Genomic DNA, 22,334 nt, shown 5'->3' on the forward strand with positions numbered 1-22,334 from the left:
TACTAAGTAAGTCATGTGACATGAATGAGCACAACAGATTAAAAGGAAAAAAGCTACTATTCTTCTCTGTGAAGATAGGGCTCTAATTCGTGTTTCAAATTAAAGCCAAATGGTTATGAAGAATATCCTACCAGCTTTGACTATTTAACTTGCGGTACTAAAATTGCTATGTGTAAAATCTTCATTTTCCATTATGAGGTATCTGCTGCATATTTCAACTCCATTTATTCTCAAAAAGAAAATAAAATTTTAGAAGTCTCAAAAAAGTATCTGAAATAAGAACTCATCTATCTGTAGGTTGGCAATTTACTTGAAAACAGAAAGCAAAACCCTGTATTTTTCAAATCACAAAAATTAATTTATATAATAAAATACAAATTAGATCTACAATAAAAGGGGGTTAAATTAAGAAAAGTGTAAGAAAGCAGCTCTCCATTCTCATTTTCCTCTCTCAGAATTAACCTACCAATAGTTACAACGAGTCAAACTATGCGATGATAAAGATAACATTTATCAAGTGCTGACCATGTGCCAGGCACTGTTCTAAGTATTTGACCTGCATTAACTTGTGCAATCACTGCCACCCTTATAGTCTGTAAGAATACCAAATGGCAGAGAGGTTAAATAACTTGCCCAAACCAAAACTGGTAAGTGGCAGGCGGGCAATTCCACAAGTTTGAGCTTCTAACCACTAGGCAACATTTCTATCAATGATGGGATAATAAATTGTAATATTCCATCAACCCCATCACAGCGAAAGAGATGCAATTTTCCAAGGTATAAACTTTTTACTGCTTCATTAACCAGCCCAAGAAACGGTGGGTTACATTGGAAAGAAGTGGGAAGAACAGTTACCACAATAGGCAAACTACGCCCAGAACTGTTTAAATTCAGTATAGACAACACATTAGGGTGGTGATGGCTGCGTAAGATTCACTTTCTGCTTCTTCTAACTATTTCAATGTCATGGAAGAGTAAGTGAAAAGTTAAAAGAAGCAGAAAGTGAATCTTATTTCTACTGGGATCTGTGACTTCTTTGAGAAAATTCTATCTACCATGGCTTTTCTCTATGTGAGTCTGTACACAAATACACAGATTCAAGAATAACTAGGAAAAAGGGTGGCAGCATGGATGAAAAAGGGAAGTCAAGATTTGGATCTTTAAGGCTTGGACTTGAACCGCAGTGCTAGCTTCATGCTCTCTGGTAAAATCGAGAATTCATGAGAAGGCCAGTGTGTGCTCAGAGAGAGGACAGGACCACCAGAGTGGAGACAGCGTGGTCTGCAGAGCTGAGAACTCACCCTATAAAGTGCTAATGAGGTTGATAGTTTCTAGCGTCAGCGATTGGGATGAGGAGGTCTGGAAGTGGGCGCTGCGCTACGGTGGACGCAAGGGCGCTTTCTCGCTTTGGGCGGTATGCAAGGACAGGCAGAAAAAGAAGGTAGAGAGGCAAGGCACAGGCGATACAAAGGTATGAGAGGAGGGAGTCCGAGTAGAGGAAAAGGGGCGAGGCCCGTGGAAAAAACTAAGGAGGACCCAGATAGACAGAGGCTGGGAAACCCAGCAGCGGCGAGGGCCGGAGGGCGGTGAGGGGGGGCGGAGGGCGGGCCGAGACGAAGAGGCGGCCCGAGGCGCTGGACTCGTGGTCCCCAGGGCGCGGGCAGGGGGACGGAGGAGGCCGCCAGCCCGGCGGGGAGGGAGGAGCGAGCGACAGGGCCGCGGGGGACGCCGGGGCGGGAGGGACACCTACCGGGACGTGCGGGGCGGCGGGGAGCAGTCTCCTCCGCGGCTCCTGTCCGGCTGAGACGGCCACGGGAACCGAGGTTGCTGCGGCGGGGGTGATGGCGGCGAGTCCCTGTGGCGGCCGCCTCTGCCGAACCGCATCCCTCCTCCTGGTCCGCCCTGCTTCCTTCACTCGCTCGCCTAAACTTCTTCCCCGGGATAAACAAACCCGCCGCCAGGGGCGGCCGTCTCCGCCGCTCCCGCCCCCGCGCGCCCCCCCACCCCGCCCGGGGCCCGTCGGGGCTCCGGCTCCCGACGAAGGACTCCAGCCCCGTCCAGCCCGCGAGGGCGCGTGCGCGGCGCGGCGGCTCGCGAGGCGCTTCCTGCCGGTCAGGCGCGGGCACTTCCGGGCGGCGCGAGACGCGCGGCTGGGCTAGCTCTGCCCCCTCCCTACCCCCCGCCCCGGCCTTCTTTCTGACGCAGCGCGGAGAGAGGTCGGACCTCGCTCGGGATGGACCCTTCCTGGACAAGCAGAAAACCTTCCTTGCCTAAAAGGCCTACTAAAGACACTTTCCATTCCGCTAAAGGCGGCTGCCATTTCCGCTCGCAGTTATTCTCTTGGGGTCGAACTAGTCTAGAGCGCTAAGGTGCAACTTTGGCTCGGCTCATTTTGCGAGTCTAGGACTATATGAATTGCTGAAACACAAAGAGCTGTACCGAGACAACAACACGAAATGCCACGGCTTTCAGCTGCAGATGAGTGGCAACTCTCCGGCCAGAGCGGAATAGCATGCGGAGACTTGGACATGCAAAGACCAGGCAGCAGGCACGGAATGGACGTTGGCGAATAGAGCTAAACAGACATCTGAAGAGAGCCGCTACGGTTTAGAGAATGGCCCGACCAGAGAATCTGTCCAACAGGACCATGGGAGAAATATCATTTAGCTAGCTGCCAGGAGTAAAACCTCATTAAAGAGGTCGAATCTCACTCGAAGATTCCAACTCTTCTTACTTTTAACTGCATTAGCTAACTTCTGGTCGCTTCCTGGGCTTCCCCTGAAGAGGGAAGAGGTAGGAAAATATTGTTTTACTATGTGTCAAATACTACACAAAGCACACTCTTATATCATCTTTTTTAGTCCTTAGCAAATTCTGCAATTTCGTAGTAGAAATTATTCCCAGCTTGTACCTAAAACGAAGACCACAATTCATCCAAGCCTTTTCAAAGTTGAAGGGGCAGATGCCCCCTTCTTCAAATTAATAGCTTGGTGGTAATTAGTGTTAAGACACAAAACATGTTTGAGGTTTAATCAGCACCAAAAGTTTGCAGAAAGTGGTAAGATCAGAGTAAAACATTTGCCTTGTATTGAGCTGGTAGAATACTCAGGCAGTTCAAGGAACTCTAGAAGTTTAAAAAGTAGAAGTGGAAGGAACACTGAGAAGGAGAAAGGGGAAATATTAGTGCAAACATTTCAGCATCCCCAAGCCCTAAAAAATAATAGTGAAAACTGCTGTAGTCATTATGTCTCTGTAGAAAGGATAACTAATTTGCTAATTATTTTTGCAGTTATAAAATAAATATTAGGGTTTTTTTTAAACAAAGTGTTGATATGTATGTAATCCCGGCCAGCCTTGAACTTACTATGTAGCCATCCAAACTAATCTGGAAATTGAGATCCTCCTAACTCAGCCTCCAAAGTGCTAGAAATACAAGGGGTATCACACCCAGTTTAGGTCTTTTTATCTAGGAGGAAGTATTAACACCTATATATGTGCACTTGTAATTTCTGATACATGAAATTCCATTTTCTTTTCCCATATCTCTTTTTCTAGTTTCGCTCTCCGCCTTCCATGTGAATTCCTAGTTTAATGATATTTTTTAATCTGACTTTTTAAAGATACAAACTTCAGAACTAAAGCATTAAACCTACAACCCTTGTGTAGTGATGCCTATAGCAACAAAAAAAGGGCTAATAAATATACACTCACATATTTAATCTTTGGTCTTTGGATTATCTCTCTTCTACCACAGGAGATGATTTTTGTGTTTCTTCTGTTACCATGTGAAGAGTAGGGTTGTGTTCCAGTTGAATAGTTGGCATACTGCCACATTTTGCACCCATTCCATTTATGAATTTTAATCAAGATTAAAAATTCTTGAGGCTTTTGGAATGCTAGTAATCCTGAGATTCTGAATCTTTACGTGCCGATGAATTAGAAATGCAGTATCTCCCCAGGGGGAATATATCATCTTGGAAAAATCTTGGCTGTTGTACCTCCAGGTTCTCTGTAGTGTAATGGAAGAAAAACATTAGAAATGATCTCTTTTCCAGGAACTTTCAAAATGCCTAAAGCATCCTCCTGGCATCCCCTCAGGACTCTCATCCAGAGTCACTTACAGTTGCTGGATCTCTTTCATTGTGCTGGGATCCAGGTGGTCACTGCTGCCATGATCTGCTCTCCAATGACTTTTGTCTTCTGCTGGTCCAGCTAATCTTTCTTCTGCTGGTTGTCTACCCCTGCTCCTTCTCTGCTCTCAGGTAATCTGACAAGCTTCAGTTGTCTCTGGACCCTGGAGCTAGCCCCAGAGGATGCCTCCAGTCTCCACTCTGCTATCCAGCCAGAGGTCACCAGCCTCTGCACCCACCCTAATTGGTTCTAGAGGTGCAGCTGCTCAGGTTTCCTCTTCTTTTTAGTCTGCTCAGTTATGACATTGTTTCCGGGTCAGGGTCTGTGCTCCCTGCCAGAAAGACACACCCTCCTCCAGATCAGAAATATACCTGGTTTAAAAGTTTGTAAACTTCTGTCCTTGCCCTACCCACCAGGTGGTTACCCATCTCTGTATTCTTTTACTCTCAAATTAGGGCCACTTTACCCCACTTGCCTCTGAACCTGACCCAAAAGATGTGTGCTCCATGGCCTATTTCTCAAGGCACAGGAAAGAGCCCTGTGTCATAGATAATGATCTCTGATTGGATGACCTCCTGTTTTACTCAGACTCTGGCCCCAGGCCTTCCAAAGAAGAGGCATATAGAATTAGGCCCTGTGGTGGACCAACAATCTTTTCTTTTTCCTTTTTCTTTTTAAAATTGTATTATTATATGTTTGCAGTACATAATGATTACATTCATAATGGGGAGTTGGCACACGTACCAAACACATCTTAATTGTAGAAGCTCAGTCTTATTGGTTGACCTTCTTCATCGTTGCTAGGATTTCCCTGTAGCCAGTCCTGTACTAGGTGAACCCTGGGGCCTAGGAACCTCTGGGCCTCTGTGTTCTTTGGCAGTTTTTCCACTGCTGGCTTTTTCTACAGAGTTCTACTCATTCCCTACTTCTCTTCTGCCATCTCCCTGGTTTAGAAACCAGACTCTGTGGTCTCATCTTTGTCAGTTCTCCATTCATACCCATATACAACACTGGCCACCTGCCTCCAGATGGTTCTCTCAGCTCTTCAGAGTCCTTTACTGTCAGAGAGCCTGCTGGACTGGAAACACTGCTATAGCCTCTTCCAAAATTAGAAAGCAGACTGCACCATCTCCAGAGAAATTGTGCCTCCCCTTTCCAGCCTTTAGTGAAACCAACCTTTGCAGCTGTCCCAGATACCCATTTTCCCAGGCTCTGTCTTCTCTCACCCACATGTCTGACTCTGGTGATTTGAGGTAGTACCTTCTACACCTTGCCTGCCCAGCCTTTTAGCACACTCTTGACCTCCCCTGCCTGCCCTATGCCAGAGGGAAGAAGAGTCAATTCAAAGGTTACATAAACCCTGGGTATTCCCTAAGAGGACTCATCCCACATCTACAAAAACACTGGAAAATGTAGCCATGTCCTATGTAAACACTACAATGTTTTAAGAAAAATTAAAGGGATTTATGTAATTTTCCCCTTGAAATATTTATTAACTTCATTTTGCAGTTTTCTTTGTGTTTTAGAGCCCAGAAATTTTCTTCTCTATTTCTCAGACAACTTAATAAAACATGGAAGCACTTCTGAGCACTTAGTACTATGGCAGTAGTGAGAAACTGAGCCTTAAAAGGTTAAAGAAAAAATGTCTCTGAAAGGAGGGAGAGAGGTTAGCACTTCTCCAGGTTTCTATGACTCAGTTTAGCCCTTGCCTCGATTATCACCTAAATCTCTGTCTTACCCAGTTTTTCATAACCCAGTAGGCTCTCTACCTGATCCATGCCACAGCCACTCTCCTTTTGCAAGTTCTGCTCACTACAACACTCCCTATTTTCCCTAGGCATGCTGCCCTGCCTAGATTAATGAATTGCAGAGTATCACCAGGCCCTCAAGTCCCTTTCAGAGCTTTCCTTCCATCTCTGAGGAGCCTATCACATAAGACTGCTGCTTAGGTCTTTGGCATTTGTTTTCTTTACCCTGTAGAAATGAGGATCTCCTCAGATTGTACCCTCTCACGTTTATAGCTGCATTAGGCTCTCATCAACTCCAAGAGTCAGGTCTGCATATGAGATGCTTCAGTCTCACCCTTTCTGCTGGATCTGATCCTCTAAGCCCACTTGTGTCTGAAGCAGGATAGCTACCAGAAAACACACTTTAAAATGTTCCTGCTTAAGTGCCTGTCCCCATTTCTCTTTGCTTTGAGTGTCGCTTTTTCTTAAGGAGGCCTTTATAGCTCATTTTCCTATGGCATCACTGCTGTACTTCTCATGGCTTTCTCAATCACTCAGTATGTAGATCCAGCAAATACACAAGAAAACTAAAATGTCTCAAGCAGTTAGCCCAAATTATGTCTCTTCTAAATATTAACCAGTACTTACTTTAAATAGCCATTGGTAGATTGGCTTTTACTTCCTAGGATATCAGGTTTTATCCTAGTGATTCTGCAATTTCAATATACTACTTAAAATTAAATTATGAATATTTCTTGCACACAGTAAGCCAGTGAAGAGAAAAAGCCTCTAATGATAAATTATTGCCTTTTTTAGTCTTTTTAAATTTATATTCCCAAAACAAAATTAAGCTAGCCTTTTAAAAGCTTGTGTTTTGCTACAGTCTGAAGTTTTAAGAAGAAAGGCAATAAATGTTTTTATTTTCATGTTGTCAACAGCTCAACAAGAATTTGCCTCTATTTTGACTGTGGAGCCTACTATGTGCAAAACAAGTGTGACAAAATCCCCATTCGTTTTTCAGTACTTATTTAAACTATTTTCTTTCATTTTTTTTCTTTTTGAAAAAAAATCCCCTTAGTTGTAGTCATTTCACCATAAAAGTTCTAGATATTTATATAAAATATTACTGTGCTTCATTTGTCAGATTCTCTTTTTGACTTCGATTTTATTTTAATAGTTTATTTTTTCTGGAGAGATTTAATACATCTTACCTTGAAGGAAAATATAAAAGTCTTCAATGTTTACCCTTTGCCTTAAACCAACTTGTGGTGTTCTTCCATTGGCATGAGGTCAACAGGCCATGTGATGACCCTGGGCCTGTTTACCTTCACATTTCTCCTCACCTTCTCTGCCCCATATCTCAGCTGGCTTCCTGCTGGTTTAGGCCAGTGAGGAGCATTATAAGGTGACTGAGGGGTGGGAGAATATAGCATGTTCTCCACCTCTTTTTCTGCCTTTGGCACCAAACATAGTAGCAACTGTTCCTTTCACAGGTCCATTTCCTGCTGGACAGGCCTGCCACAGAATAAGCCTTGGGCTCTGGAAATGCAGCTTCCTCCAGCCCACCTATTTAAAAGTGGCTTCTTGTGGTTTTTAATCCCTGGATTCATCTGTTTTTCTGTCACTTGTTCAATGGATTCCCTGTATCAAATTCTTTGACGTAGAAAATGTGGTTCCTATTTAGCTGGTTGGACTCAATGCATTAATCCATTTTATGTTTTTATAAGAGTTTTACCCTGCTTGGAGTGATTTTTCTTAGGAAAGGTAGTCATTAAATGTAAGAATCTGTGCTCTTCCGAATGGCTTGACTATAAGAAAATTCTTTTTCTGCTCCTCTACCTCTATAGTTGCTCCTTACCTTCCATATCCAACCCATGCACTGTCCTCTTCCACTCTTTCCAGCCTTACAACACATGATATCTGTTTTGGAACCACATTTCCAAAGTTGCACAATGATTTGATTTTAAATTCTTTTTTAAAAAGTTCTTTCTTAAGTGCATGTTCGTTATACAGATTAATAGGTTACGTTACAGCAGATTTGTACATGTATATAACAGACTTCAATCATTTCCCTCTAATAGCCCCCTTTCCTCCCCCTCCCCCGAGTTTCACATTTTGAGGGGTTAATGTATCTCATGTATTTTGATTGTATTTCTGCCCCCTATTATCCACCTGTACATCCTCTCTTCCTCCTCGTCCTTCCCTTCTTAAGGAGTATGTTATAGCTATAGAATAACCAACAGACCACTGAAGTTTCCATTTATAATTCAAATTAGTGGGACCTTCGTTGAATACTTTAGCTTCTTCTTTTACAATAATACCCTCTAAGACATGGAAGAAGATAACCACCACAGATCTATAATGAGAAAATGAGATAAAATATATAAAAGGATTATATAAATGATAGTGCTAAGCAATATAAATAGCTATTATTTTAAACTAATAAATAAGCCAAAAATTAGTTATTTCTCTTGAAATACATGGAAGTTTGAAAGTTAGCAGCAAAAGTATTTCTCAACTGAGATTTATATAGAAGTTTAGCTGCATCACACAGCCTGGATCTAACACATGACTTCTCAGTCTCTGTTCTAGTGACCTTTGGGGCTGGATAACTCTTTTTCTTGGGACTGTCCCATGCATTGTAAGATAGTTATCTGCGTCCCTGCCAATACCACTACCCTCTCTATTTGTGGCAATCAGATCATCCCTGGAAATTGCCAAATGTCCCCTAGGATGAAGGGAACAGCCCATTAGGGTGAAAAAAATTATCTAATAAAATTCACTTGGAAAAATGTCACCATTTTTATTTATGTTGTAAGGAACCTGGCTTTCCAAAGATTTGGGCAAACGACTTTTAAAAGTTGTCACGAGTATGTCCTCAATGTACATCCATTTAGCTATGAATGTCTCTAGTTTGTTGTTCTTTTTGGCTGAGTAGTACTCCGTTTTATAAAAAAAAACTACATCTTCTTTATCCAGTCTCCATAGGACAAACCTGTAAATACCTAATAGTTTCTCTGGGCTGAGAAACTGAAAGTGTAAATAAGGATTAAAATGTATAATTGATAATGTGAAATAGGAAGAAAAGGTCCAAAGGGGTAGGGGAAGTGGGAGGGGTGGGGAAAAGGAAAGAAGGGAAAGGAAAAAATGGAAACAAAGTCTTTGTAAATGGGGAAGGGTGGAGGGGGTGAAGGGAGGGCAGGGGAATGGGGAAAAACTAAGAACCAAGATACATCATGTAAAGGTACAAGTTCCCAATTTTAAATGTAAATGTATGCCTAACATGTACCAATAAAAGAATTTTAAAAAGAAAAAAAAATTCAGTCATGAAATTGAACCTGTCTTAGAGATGTAAAACACTGCTGTGGAAGTCAGTGGTTAGTTATTATTACAGCACTGGTGTGTTTTACTAAGTATTTATATTAATCTTGTTAAGTGTGCATGAGCTGCCTATCCAAGACAAGCTTTCTTTATGCAGTTAATATCTTTTGTTTTTTAATTAAGTACTTTAAAAACCATACTAGTACTGAACATTTTATCTGGTTCTTATATGTTGAAATTCTTTGATGTCCTTGTAAACACAAATAAACTAAGTATTAGTAGGAACATATATTTCATTCATAACATGACTCATCGATTCTGAGTCTACCCTTACATAGACCACCTTGAGCAGCTGCAAGAATTATAATTTTATTAGCACATAGCTAGATCATAATCTGTAGAATCCTTCATATTATTACAGTTTCTAAAACAGTGCTCTTAGTTACCATTTAATTTTGAGGGACCTGGAAACCATGACTATTTAGTATATGTGCTGCCAAAGTGAGCACAACCATGACTATTTAAAATCTAAAAATTTTATTGAAAATACTGATCCCAGCTCTCCAGACATGTCCCTGATAGCTTATATCGGTATGTCTCTAAGACCAATTTCCTATCTCCAACTGTGTAGTTAGCCTTCTTCCGAGATTAAGAGTGAAACAGGTTGTAGTAAATGGGTTGTTTTTGCTAGGAAGATAGAAGAGATATACTGTCCTTCACAGGAGAATATTGCTAAGCTTTGTGGACACACATCTCTAAGGTTGTAAAAAAAAATATGTAATACTTCAGATAATTACTATTTTTTTCCAGTACTGGGGATAATCATGAGCTACATCACCAGTCCTTTTTATTTCTTATTGTGAGTCAAAATTTTACTAAGTTGTCCAGGCTGGCCTTGAAATTTTATTCTTCTTGCCTCAGCCTCCAGTTATAAACTGTGCACCACCATGTGTGGCTTCTCATCAGTGATTTCACATTCTTGTGGTTAAATTGCTTTGGGGGAACTCTGACCCTGTTTGAAGGATTTAATAGCATTAATAATAGTACCACTATAATTACCAAAATTATAGGTTTTCTTTTAAAGATATTTTTGTCATATAGTAAACAAAAAGTAATAAATTTATAAACCAAAATCATAAAAACAGTCTTATTCCTGAGGTCAGTCAGTGCTCAGGATTTAGGACACAGAGGGATTAAGTTGGGCCAGAAGATTAGAGCGCTTTTTTTGTGTGGTACTGTGGATTAAACTCAAGGCCTTTGCATTGGGTTGCATCCCCAGCCCATTTTTAATTTTTTAAAATTTTTATTTATTTATATTTATTTATTTAAAGTAGGATATGCATTTATTGAAGGTGGAAAAGAAGTACGGTCTGCAGAGTTAGAGCCTGTCAGTGAACAAACAGGCTCACAGCAGCTGCAAGGATAAAGGAAAGAGGTCTTTTGTATCTGGAAGCCCTGAAATGGCTCCTTTTTTTTTTTTTCCATTAAGTTTATTGGTACATTTTAGGTATAAAATACGGTTACATTCATCATTGGGATCTTGTACCTTTAGATGATGCATCTTGGTTCTTATTTTTTCCCCTTCCCCTGCCTTCCCTTTACCTACTCCACCCCTCCCTATTTACAAAGACTTTGTTTCCATTTATTTTCCTTTTCTCATATTTTTTCTTTTCCCTTCTTTCCTTTCCCCTACCCCTCCCACTTCCCCTACTCCTTTAGACATATTCTTCCTATTATGCAGTATCAATTATACATTATTTTAATTACAATATCAAAATTTAGAGGACATTACCACAGATTTTACAGAATTTAAAAGGATATAGAAAGCATATTACAAAAATCTTTTTTGAAATAAATTTGACAACTTCTAAGAAGTAACTTGGAAGACAAATTAATGAAACTGACTCTAGAAGAAATTTAAAATTTCAATAGCACCTATTCCTAGCTTGAAAACATGCCTATATGACAACAACAGGCTCATATACATTTTAACTGATGAATTATATCAAACATTTAAAGCAGAAAAAAGAAGGAACACTTCTTCCCTCATTTTAGGAAATCAACCATTTTTTATTTTGGGAAAGGATCTCACTTAGTTTCTAAATTCCTCAGACTGGGCTGGAAATCACAGTCTTCTTGCTTCAACTTCTCAGAGTGCTGGGATCACAGGCATGCACCACCACACCCAGCTCAATTAAGGCTCTTTTATTTGCTGTCGTACTACTGAGATTGAAAGACTGGACTGGTCCTACCACTCCAATGCCGTTTTCTTAGTTTATCATATATGGGCCTACACTTCCCATCTCTCCATCCCTTATGTAGGCAGTTGGATCTACAGCTCTGCTCAGACAGAGCTCGGGCTATCATCTCATCCTATAAATGAGTGTTCTACAGTGGAATTCTTTTGTTTCTAGAAAAGGAATTCATTTGAAGTAGTACTTGCTCCGTTTTTTATGATCTGAGAAACAGAAAGCTATGCAGATATACAAAGAAATTATCTGAACCATGTCCCTCATCTTAAATTAGGGAGAGAAGGTATTGATCATGGTCTATTTCCAAGTCCTTCTTGCTACCTCTGATTAAGCTATATATCAAGATGGAGTAACAGGTACCAGATTTACCCATCTTATCTCCAACAACCTAAACAAAAAATAAAAATAAATCAGAAAAAAGTCTACGAAACAGTATTTTTGTAGACACTGGATACATGCTCAGCTCAGTGGGCTTTGTGCGATGGATTTAAATGAGGCAGGTCACTGGAGGTATACCTTGAAGGATGTGTCTTGTCCCTGGCCCCTTTCTCTCAGGCTCTTTCCCCTTCTCTCTGTTTTCTGGCTACCGTGACAACTTTCCTCTGCTATTCCCTTCCTTCATGATATCCTGCACTGTCATGTCAGATATTTGCTCACAGGGATGAAATACTGACAAACACAGTGGTATTAAAGATTACATATAAGCAGATACAATAGATTAGTGATTTTTAAAGAGCAATAGAAACTATCCAAAATGAAACACAGGGTAAATAAAATAAAGCTTTAGTGAGTTTGTGGGACAACTTCAAGGGTCTCTTAAGGAGAGGAGGCACAACCAATAAAAAAAAATTTTAAGAAATAATAGTCAAAATTTTTCCAAACCTAATAAAACCTATCAGTCAGATCAAAGAAGCTTGATGAAACTCAACAACGAGAAACTTGAAGAAAATTATACCAAGGTCCATCATCATCAAATTGTTCAAAATGCATGACAAAGAAAAAAATCTAAATGTATACAGAGATAAAAGACTTCACATACATATAGGACAACAAAGATAAGAATGGCATCAGATTTTTAAAATTGGAAACTGTATGTGAGTAAATAGTGGAATAATGTCTTTAAAGTAATGAAAGGGGGAAAAAGTCAAATTATATGCCCCATTGAAATATCTTTCAAAAAGAAAAGTGTAATAAACACATAAAAATTGAAAGAATTAATTAGTAAGCAGGTGCATAGTATGAAAAGTTAAAAGATGTTCTTCAAACTGAAGGAAACTAATGCCAGTTGAAAAATTGGAAAATACACACAAAGAAAGGAGGAGCTCTGGAAGTGGTAACTACATGAGAAAATGCACAAAATATATTATCTTATTTTAAAAATCTCTTTTGAACAAAATAACAATGTATTCTGTGGAGGAAGTATAGTAGGAAGTACAGTAGTCCTCCATTATCCATAGCTTTGCTTTCCATACCCGTGAATACTATAATCTGAAAATATTAAATGGAAAATTCTAGAAATAAAAATGTATATGTTTAAATTGCATGTTATTCTGAACAGTGTGCTGAAAATTTGAGCTGTCTACTGTGTTTTGCTTAGGAAATATATCATCCCTTTGTCCAGCATATTTACACTGTATACATTAGCTTCCTGTTAGTCACTTAGTAGTTATTTTAGCTATCATATTGACTGTTGCAGTATTACAGTGTTTGTGTTCATATAAGTTATGTAGTATCCTAACAATATGTTACAATGCTAACATGATTCATTTAATCTCACTTAGGAATTTTTAAATCTCATATCATCACAAGAGAGATGAATTCAACACAGTAAGATATTTTGAGACACAGAACGACCACTGTTCACATAACTTTTATAATTGTTCAGTTGTATTATTAGTTGTTGTTAGTATCTTTCTATACCTGATTTATGAGATAAATTGTGTCACAGGTGTATATGGATAGAAAATACATAGTATATATGGCATTTTCAGGCATCCATTAAGGGGCACAGAAACTTTCCCCAGTGGATAAGAGGGGACTATTATATATAAGTAGGTTAAAGGCCAGTAGGGGAGAGATGGGACTGTATTATTGTAAAGTCATACTAGAGCTTACATGATGTGACTGTTAATCATGATATGTCAACCTAGTTGTATTAAAAATGGCTAGTAGATTAGTAAAGCACAGTTTTAGGTGTTTATAGGTGGATCATTGAAGGATGACCTTGGGTACTATATATGGTCACTAGTCTGTTTCCTCTCTGGCACTGTTCTCCTGCTCTCTATACTGGCAGCCATGAACCAAGTATCTTTGCTTCTGCACATATTTCTGCTGTAATGTTTCTTGAAGTCAGCTTGACCATGGAATGACTCTGTTAAAATTGTGAGCCAAATTAAACCTCTCCTCCTTTAAGTTATGGGTGTAAAGTATTGGGTCTGAGCAATGGGAAAGTGATTGATACACGTGGTATAATATCACTTGATAATAGAGTGTGATAAAGGACTCATTAAATTACAAAACAGAGACTTCTAATGAGTAAGCTCTCTGTAAAACAGATTCATAAAACAGATAAATTAATCTAAAAGAAGATAGAAAAAGAGGAAAATGAGGATAGATACAAAGGATAGAATAAATGAAAGCTAACAGCAAATTATGTACTAAAACTCAACCACATAAATACATTAAATGTAAATTATCTAAAATATCTAAATTAGATTTAAAAGTAAGATGCAGCTATATATTGCCTACAGTACATTCACTTTATATATAAAGACACACATATATGTTAAAAAATGGGAAAAGGTATGCCCTGCTAACACTAGTGAAAAGTACTGTGGCCATATTAATAATGGACTAAGCAGGTTTCAGAGCCAAGAATATTACTGGGAATGATTGCATAGGGATTAGAGGTTCAACTCATAATGATTTAAATACTCCCATGTCAATAATGGGATTAATAGAATATCAGCTATGAAATACTAGACTTGAACAGTATTCACAACCAACTTGATCCAATTGGCCTTTATATAACATTGCAGTCAATAAGCATGGAATACACATTCTTCTCAATGGCATGTGAATCATTAACCAAGACAGATCATATTCTGGGCCATAAAATAAGTTTCAAAAAATTCAAAAATATTCCAATCATATAGAATACATTCTCTGAACACAGTGAAATTAAATTGAAATTAATAATGTAAATATCCTTGGGAAATCCTCAAATATTTCAACACGAAATGATGTATTTCTAAATAGTACATTAATTAAAGAAAGGCAAAAAGGGAATAAAATTATTTAAAACAATAAAAACAGATGGCATACAAAAATTTGTGGGAATGCCTCTAATCCAGTACTAGAGGGAAGTATGTACCACTAAATACTTATATTAGTAAAAAAACCAAAAAACTCAAACAATAACTTAATTTCACCATGAGAAAGTAAAAAAAAGAAAAGGAAATTAATCCCAAGATAAGTAAAAGAAAAAAATGCACATCAAAGCAATAATGAAAATCAGTGGCAACAAAAGAGAGCTCTTTGAAGAGATATGATACAATAAATAAACCTGTCATTCTACTGAGCAGGAAAGAAGAAGGGGCAAAATATGTGGGCCTCCTGCTGCAGCTCAGTGGTAGAGCACTTGGATAGTCCTAAGGAATGAGAGGGAAGCATCACTACAGATTCGACAAACAGTAAAAATATAATAAGGGATATTATGAAGAACTTTATGCTAATATATTTGAAAACTTAGATAAAAGACATGTTCCCTGAAAGACAAACTAAAGAAGAAAGAGATAACATGAAAAGACTATTATCTATCAGGGACACTGGAAACTATTTTAAAAGGCTTTCAATAAAGAAAATTCCAGGTTCAGATGGTTCCATAGGTGACTTCTACCAGCTCTTTAAAAACATTAGCATCAATTCTACTCAAACTTTTCCCTAAATTTTGAGGAGATGGAGAATATTTTCTAATTTGTTTTATGTGGTCAGTATTACCCTAAAATCAAAACCAGACAAAGATATTTCATGAACAACTCTAAAAAAGCAAAATTAAGATGCAGAGCTAATAGTACCTGATTTCAATCATTATTATAAAGATACAACAATCAAAATATCATGATATGTGAATTCAACAAGATTTCTGGATACAAGAACAATACAGAAAAATCAGCTGTATTTCTATATACTGGCAATGAATAACTTACAAATGAAATTAAAAGAAGAATTCTGTTTACAGTAGTATCAAAATGGTACTGATGCTGTGCAGGGGATATAGCTCAGTGGTTAAATGCATGTTCATAGTCCTTAGTTTGATCCCCAGCATTGGAAAAAAAAATGGCACTACCACATCACATATACAATTCTAATTCAAAACTTTTAAAATTTCAGGTAAGATATTTGACTATAAAACTCTTAGAAGAAAGTGTAGATATAAATCTTCATGACCTGGGGTTATATAACAATTTCTTACATAGGAAACCAAAAGCTCAAGAACCCAAATGGCCAAGAACATATTAAAGACGCTTGACATCATTTGTCATCTAGGAAATGCAAATCAAAACCACAATGAAGCTGACTTCACACTCAGCAGAATGGCCCCAGTTAAAGAAATAAATAGCAGGTTTAGGTAGGTATGTGGAGAAATTGAAAGACTCATTCATTCTAGTGGGGCTATCAATAGATGTGGCCACTTTGGAAAACAGCTTTAAAGTTTCTCCAACTGTTAGGTAGTTAATCTATCACACAGTAATTCCATTCCTAGATATACCCAAGAAAAATGAGAACTTGTGTCCACACAAAAAATCATACCTGGATGTTCATAGCAGCATTATTCATAATAATTAAAAGATATCAATAACTTAAATATTTGTGAATTGGAGAATGAATAGACAACATGATCTACTCATACAATGAAATATTATTCAGCTATAAAAAGGAAATACTGATTCATGCTACAGCATAGGTAAACCTTGACACTTCTAACATAGACACATCTGTAACAATAGAAATTCGATTTGTATTTTGTGTCTAGAGATGATAGGAATAGGGGAAAATGGAGGGAGGTTATAACTAATGGGTATGAGGTTTCTTCTTGAATTTCTAAAGATATTCTAAAGTTGATTGTGGTGTATGTTAGGGTGTATGTCTAGATGTCTCCCCAAAGCCTTACACACTCATAGGTGGGACTTTTGGGAGGTGACTGAATCATGAGTGTATAATACTGAATCATGAGTGTGTGATTCTGGATTAGTTCACTGATGGGTTTATAGCTGGGTGTGATGTTGATAGGTGAAGCTTGCTGGGAAGAGGTGGGTCACTGTGGGGATAGCCTGCAAATATATGTATATCCCCCTTCTACTCCCTTTGTCCCACTTCCTGCCTGCCCTGCCATGGACTGTTTCTCCTCACTATGCTGCCCTGGCAAACTGTGAGCTGAAAGCAAATGTTTCCTCCTTTAACTTGTAGGAGCTGGGTATTTTGTACTACCAGTGAGGAAAATCTCTAAGATATGGTGGTAGCACAACTCTGACTATATCAACAATTATTGAATTGTATAATGAAATGGAGAATTTTAATGAAGCTATTAAAATTAATAAAATGCAAGACTTATACACTGAGAACAATAAAACATTGCTGAACTATTTCAAAGATCTAAATAATGGAAAGACATCCACATATTCAAGAGATGTACTATTAAGATAGCAATACTCCCCAACTTACGTAAAGTTTCATTGAAATCACTATCAAAGTTACAGCTGAGTTTTAGGGGAAATCAACAAGTTGATTGTTTGCCTCTTCATATTATGTTTCTCTTAGTTCTTGGTATAATTGTTAGCATACAGTAGAATTAATATTTACCTCAAAGTATGCCATACAATAGAAGGGAATTGTCTTATACTCAGATTTGGGTAAGTCTTTCATATTTTAGGACATTTTCTAAGTTATTTTTGAACAAGTCCTGTATTGTTTGGAAAATACATATTAAAATGGCTAAAAGCAATATTATTTTAAAATGCTCATAAAGGTCTTGACCCTTAAGTGCTCTGAAATTGGTGTAGTGCAGCTGTGGGAGAGGGTGGGGGAGAAAGTGCAATAATGCAGATGCATTTAGTTCCAGAGTATGTGAATTTACAGTTGCTAGGATATCATTTAAACAATCCTTTCAAATATCACTTAAAAAGTAACATGCCAGTATAAAGTAAAAATATTGTAAAAGTGGAATGAATGAAAACAAATTAATACTACAAAATACAGAATGAGAGAACAGTTTTCACGTGTCTGATGAAGGGTTAGTATCTAAAATATACAAGGAACACTTACAACTCAATGCCAAAACAACACAAAATAACTTTGTAAAAAAATGGATAAAGAACTTCAATAGACATTTGTGACAGTAGTTTTTGACTGTGTAATTTATTTTTTTCTACTTTTATTTGTGACAATTTAGCTGGATTATTAAATTGATTGGATTGATAGTTGCCCAGGGGTTTAGTGAAGCACATTTTTGGCTGTGTCTGGGTGAATCATAGTGATGTGACTTTGGATTATGTATCTGGTTCCTAGACCTTTTCTTTCTGGTACGGTTCCCCTGCTCTGCTTCCCGGCCACCATGAAAGGGGCACCTTGTTCCACCATGGTCCTCTGTCATGATAATTCTGCTTTGGAGCCAGGACCATTTCCTGAATCCTCTGAACGAGTGAGCAAAATTTAATCTCTTATTACGCTGTGGGTGTCAGGTACTTTGTCAGCAACAGGAAAGCAGTGATCAACTGGCTTCAAGGAACATGATGATGGAATGGAGTGGCAGAACAAAGACAGCCCGCAAAGCGGAGCAAGAGAACAGAGCCAGAGAGGCAGAGGCCAAAGACCAGAGAGAGATCCTAGGATCTCTATAATTTACTCAAACACACCAAAAAGTGTGCTTTACCTGTTCCCTAGCCACCTCTCAAGCCAATCAAGTTGACAACTAAGTTCAACCATACATTATGCTAAATTAAATAAGCCAGACATTAAAAAAGTACTTCATGATCTCAGTTATATGATGAGTCTAGAGTAATCAAACTCATAGAAGCACAGAAGGAAATAGTGGTTGTCTGGAGGCAAGTGGAGACATTAATGAGTCAGTATTAGAGGGTACAAAATTTCATTTATGGAAGATGAAAAGTCCTAGGGACCTACTGTACAAGTATAGTGCCTATAAATAAAAATATTGTATTATATACACAAAATTTCTAGGAGAATAAATCTCATGTTAGATAGTCTTATCATGCAAACACAAAAAAGTAATAAAGAGGCAGGAATAAACATTGGGAGGTAATAGTATTACTATATAGTATATAGGTAATATATAGTTTCAGCTATTATGTCATAGGTGTATGATTATCTCCGAATTCAATAAACTGTGTAAATTACATATGTATAACTTTTCGTACATCAATCTCATCTCAGAAAAGTAGTTGAAAGAAAAGCATACACATATACAAATCTTACTAATGTTTATAGGAACCCATTTGTTACTGTAGCATCTGTTTCAATGTGGAATATATGTGAGCATCAACTTCCTAAAAACACAAGCAAACAAATACTATACAAATAGAGTAAAAGTTACATTTGATAACATCATATACACATTTAAAGAATGCTCTAATTTAGTAAGTTTTGACAAAAGTAAAAATGACATGCTCTGAAAATTGTAAGAAAATGATAAAAGCATGCTCAGAGTCTTTAGGGACATTTGCCTGAAGAGCCACTTTGACCTATAATAGACCTCTAGTAAACAAGACACAATTTTGTTTTATTAAACTACTAAAATTTGCTTTTTTTCATAAACAAAGTAATATCTAGCCTATACTGACAAATACAAGTACATATAATATATCCTTGAATTAACATAGTCATCTAAAGATAAATTATTACGCCTCATGTCTTTGTAAATTTCCTTATTTTTTTAGGGACAAGAAAAGGCAAAAAATAATATTTACATAATTAAGTAGACATGGACATGCTCTCCAGAAATACTATTATTTATAAGAATAAAATTAACTATTGCTGTTAATAATTTCTTAATATTATTCATTATATAGCTTGTACTAAATTTTTTAAAAATATCATTACATACTGTTCAAAAATTTAATTTATAGATCTTTTTAACATATCTGCATTTATATAAGATATATAAAAATAAAAATATTTTATTCTAAAACAAGATAAGAGTACACATAGTCCCATGCACTTAGATTAGGAGTTTTAATTTACCAGATGGAGGTCTTTGTCCATACCTTTAATATGAAGAATCAAATCTCTTTTTTCATAACATATATATACATTCATGTTCTAGAAATACCTACTTCAGTTACTTTTATAATATTTTATGATAAGATGCATGTTTTGTGAAATGTATTTTCTGTATCCCCACTGATCAGTGGAGATAAAGATTTCTCAAAGTCTGGCTTTAGATGCCATCAAGTTTCTAGATGTTGTCTGTGGTAGTATCACCTCCCTCACAGTACTGTAAGGTAATCTGCTTCCTTGGAAACTGGGGCTTTGGCTGAGCTATGCTCGATGGGAAGTGATAAATTTCTCTGGAGCAAGAGAAGCATAGTATAAAGCCCATCTGGAGATGTCCAGGTTTATGTTTCCCACACCCTTCTTTAGTTTCCTCATTAAAGCTCCTCTATCAAGGGGTATAGAAGATGCAACCAAAATCTTCTCATACTGTACAAGCTACATCTTTCTGTATAGCAATTTCTTCTTCTTTTTTCTTTTTTTCTCTGTTTACAGATATTGGCTCAAATTTTATTCCAAACTAAAATATATTCCCTATGATATGTAGCAATTGTATAATTATATGCATCGGTATGAGACTAAATAATTGCTAACAATGTTTTTTATTATTACTTGCTGCTTTAAGGAGAAAAAATATGTGATACTACCTATACTTATTTTACAAAACTTTTCTTTGATTTAATCATCATGTTGTTATCGTGAAGACATTCTAATCATCTTGTCTGACTTGGAAATTTTAAAGCACTCAATAAATGAGTTAGTGTCTATGGCCTGGCTTTTTCTTTTCTTAAGTTCTTTTATTGGTACATTTTAGGCATACAATTCATTTACATTTATCATTGGGTGTTTGTACCTGTACATGATGTATCTTGGTTCGTATTTTTCCCCATTACCTGTGTGGCCTGGCTTTTAATAGTTTCTAAGTCAGCCAATATTCCAGATGAGAAGCAGTATGGGGTGGTAGATTGATCATAAGAAGCAGGTGTCCTGGATTCCCATGCCCTTTTATTTGCCTTGTAACCTCAGTATAGCATTGAACTACACTTCACAAAATGAAGTCATAAGCATAGTTACAGCTTATTGATTAAAACTTAGGGAATAGGAAATACTTTCTGGCCCTCTTAAAGCACTAAAACCATTGGCTTACTCAGAATCATATTTAGAATCAAAAGTTATAGAAACTACTTAACTCTTGGGTGGATATCTGTTTATTTGGAAATGACTTATCTATCTACCCCAAACCTCTAACTAGATTGAAAAGCTACCTGTTCCTTTTTAAAGAAAGAAAAAGCTCTTTATCAAAAGATTATTGTATTCAAATTTTGTTGAATAATATAACTGAGAAATAATGAACAGCCACTAACTAATGAAAATCCACTGTGAATTAAGACGCCTTTGTAAGGACTGACTTCCTATTTTTCACTTGGAAGCATAACAGAAGAATAGGTGAGGATTTGTTCCAAGTTTTCTTGGTCCACTTTGCTATACGTGTGCACTAAAGCAGAAAGTAGATGGATTGGATTGATGAAAGAGTATGTTTAGTACTCTTTAGCTTTCTTTCAGGCACTTTAAATCTTTTCTTACCAAAGAAAAGTAGAACAATAGCAGTCAGATTTGGAAAACTGCTACTTGATAGAATACCAATCAAGAAAATAAAACACCTTCAGTCAGTTCATTAAAAACATATCTGTTTGAAATTTCTTTTTTGATTTGTAGCTTTTCTTGATGAATCTTGAGAAATCTACTTTTATTTCCCTACAAGCTTTTTCAAAGGATAATGGAAGATCTGTAAAAAGAGATTTTTTAGGCTTTTTAGAAATGTATCACATAGAACTCCCAAAACCCTACTCATTAAATACTGATTCCTCACAGACAAGGGTTCTATAGATTCTCAGTCTATATAATAGCTTTGAAATGGGACTCAAGCATCATTTCTTTTTACATAGTGACAGACATGTTTCAGTTGTGCTTAATGATCTTGTTTTCCTTACTTTGTTCATCCCCAGGTCCTCCGATGTGGAGTAAAATACGTTATTCTCCTGCTGGGCGAGGGTGACCACAGTTCCCTGACAGTGTTGTTATCAGGTAAGGAGGTCAAAGCAGTTTTATTAGCACCGCCTAGAGACAGAGTCTTCTAGAACTATTTTTCCTGATTTGTAATTGGCATGGTCCTGTCAAGCTCCTAGGGCATATAAGCCTTTGGTAGCAGGACATTTCTTTCCCCTATCTTAGTTACTTTGTTCATCACTGGGACAAAATATCTGATACCCACAATTTAAAGGAGGAGAGGTCTTTTGGGGCTCAAGGCTTCATTCCAGTCAGCTTGCCCCAAGGCAGAAATGGCATGATGGCAGAGCCTGGGAAGAGGGAAGCTGCTTGTCCCATGGCAAGCAGGAAGGGGGGCGGCAGAGGGAGAAAGGAGAAAGGAGAAGGGACAAGGGACAAGGGAGAGTCAGAGAGGAAGATCTGTCCTTCCAGATCACATCCCCAGTGGCCAGTGGCCCACCTCCAACCAGGCTCACATCCTTATATCACATTCCAGCTACCATACTCTTATGATCCAGTCACTTTCCAAATACATGCAGTGTTGGGAGGACACTAAACCATAACACCT

General features: G+C 37.6%; 2 protein-coding genes across 9 annotated transcripts in view; one reads left to right on the top strand and one right to left on the bottom strand.

The window, feature by feature from the left end:
- The window catches only part of Spopl (speckle type BTB/POZ protein like), a 69,769-nt gene extending 67,763 nt beyond the window's left edge, over nucleotides 1–2,006 (bottom strand). Inside the window, 1 exon segment of the mRNA XM_087197620.1 lies at nucleotides 1,751–2,006. The gene's annotated coding sequence lies outside the window, so the exon portion shown is untranslated.
- The window catches only part of LOC110343870 (uncharacterized), a 217,266-nt gene continuing 196,045 nt past the window's right edge, over nucleotides 1,114–22,334 (top strand). For 2 of the 8 annotated variants that reach the window (XM_087197640.1, XM_087197633.1), the window contains exons 1-2: nucleotides 1,114–1,471; nucleotides 21,727–21,805. In XM_087197640.1, the coding sequence (XP_087053766.1) occupies nucleotides 1,316–1,471; nucleotides 21,727–21,805 (235 nt within the window). In that variant the 5' untranslated portion in view covers nucleotides 1,114–1,315. Of the gene's footprint in view, nucleotides 1,472–2,086; nucleotides 2,794–21,726; nucleotides 21,806–22,334 lie in introns of those variants that run through there. The other 6 variants (XR_015445980.1, XR_015445979.1, XR_015445978.1 and 3 more) reach the window with 6 other exon arrangements.

Source organism: Heterocephalus glaber, unplaced genomic scaffold (genome assembly GCF_053883595.1).
Source record: "Heterocephalus glaber isolate CG9 unplaced genomic scaffold, H.glaber_assembly_v1.0 deba00000347, whole genome shotgun sequence".
NCBI lineage: Eukaryota > Metazoa > Chordata > Mammalia > Rodentia > Bathyergidae > Heterocephalus > Heterocephalus glaber.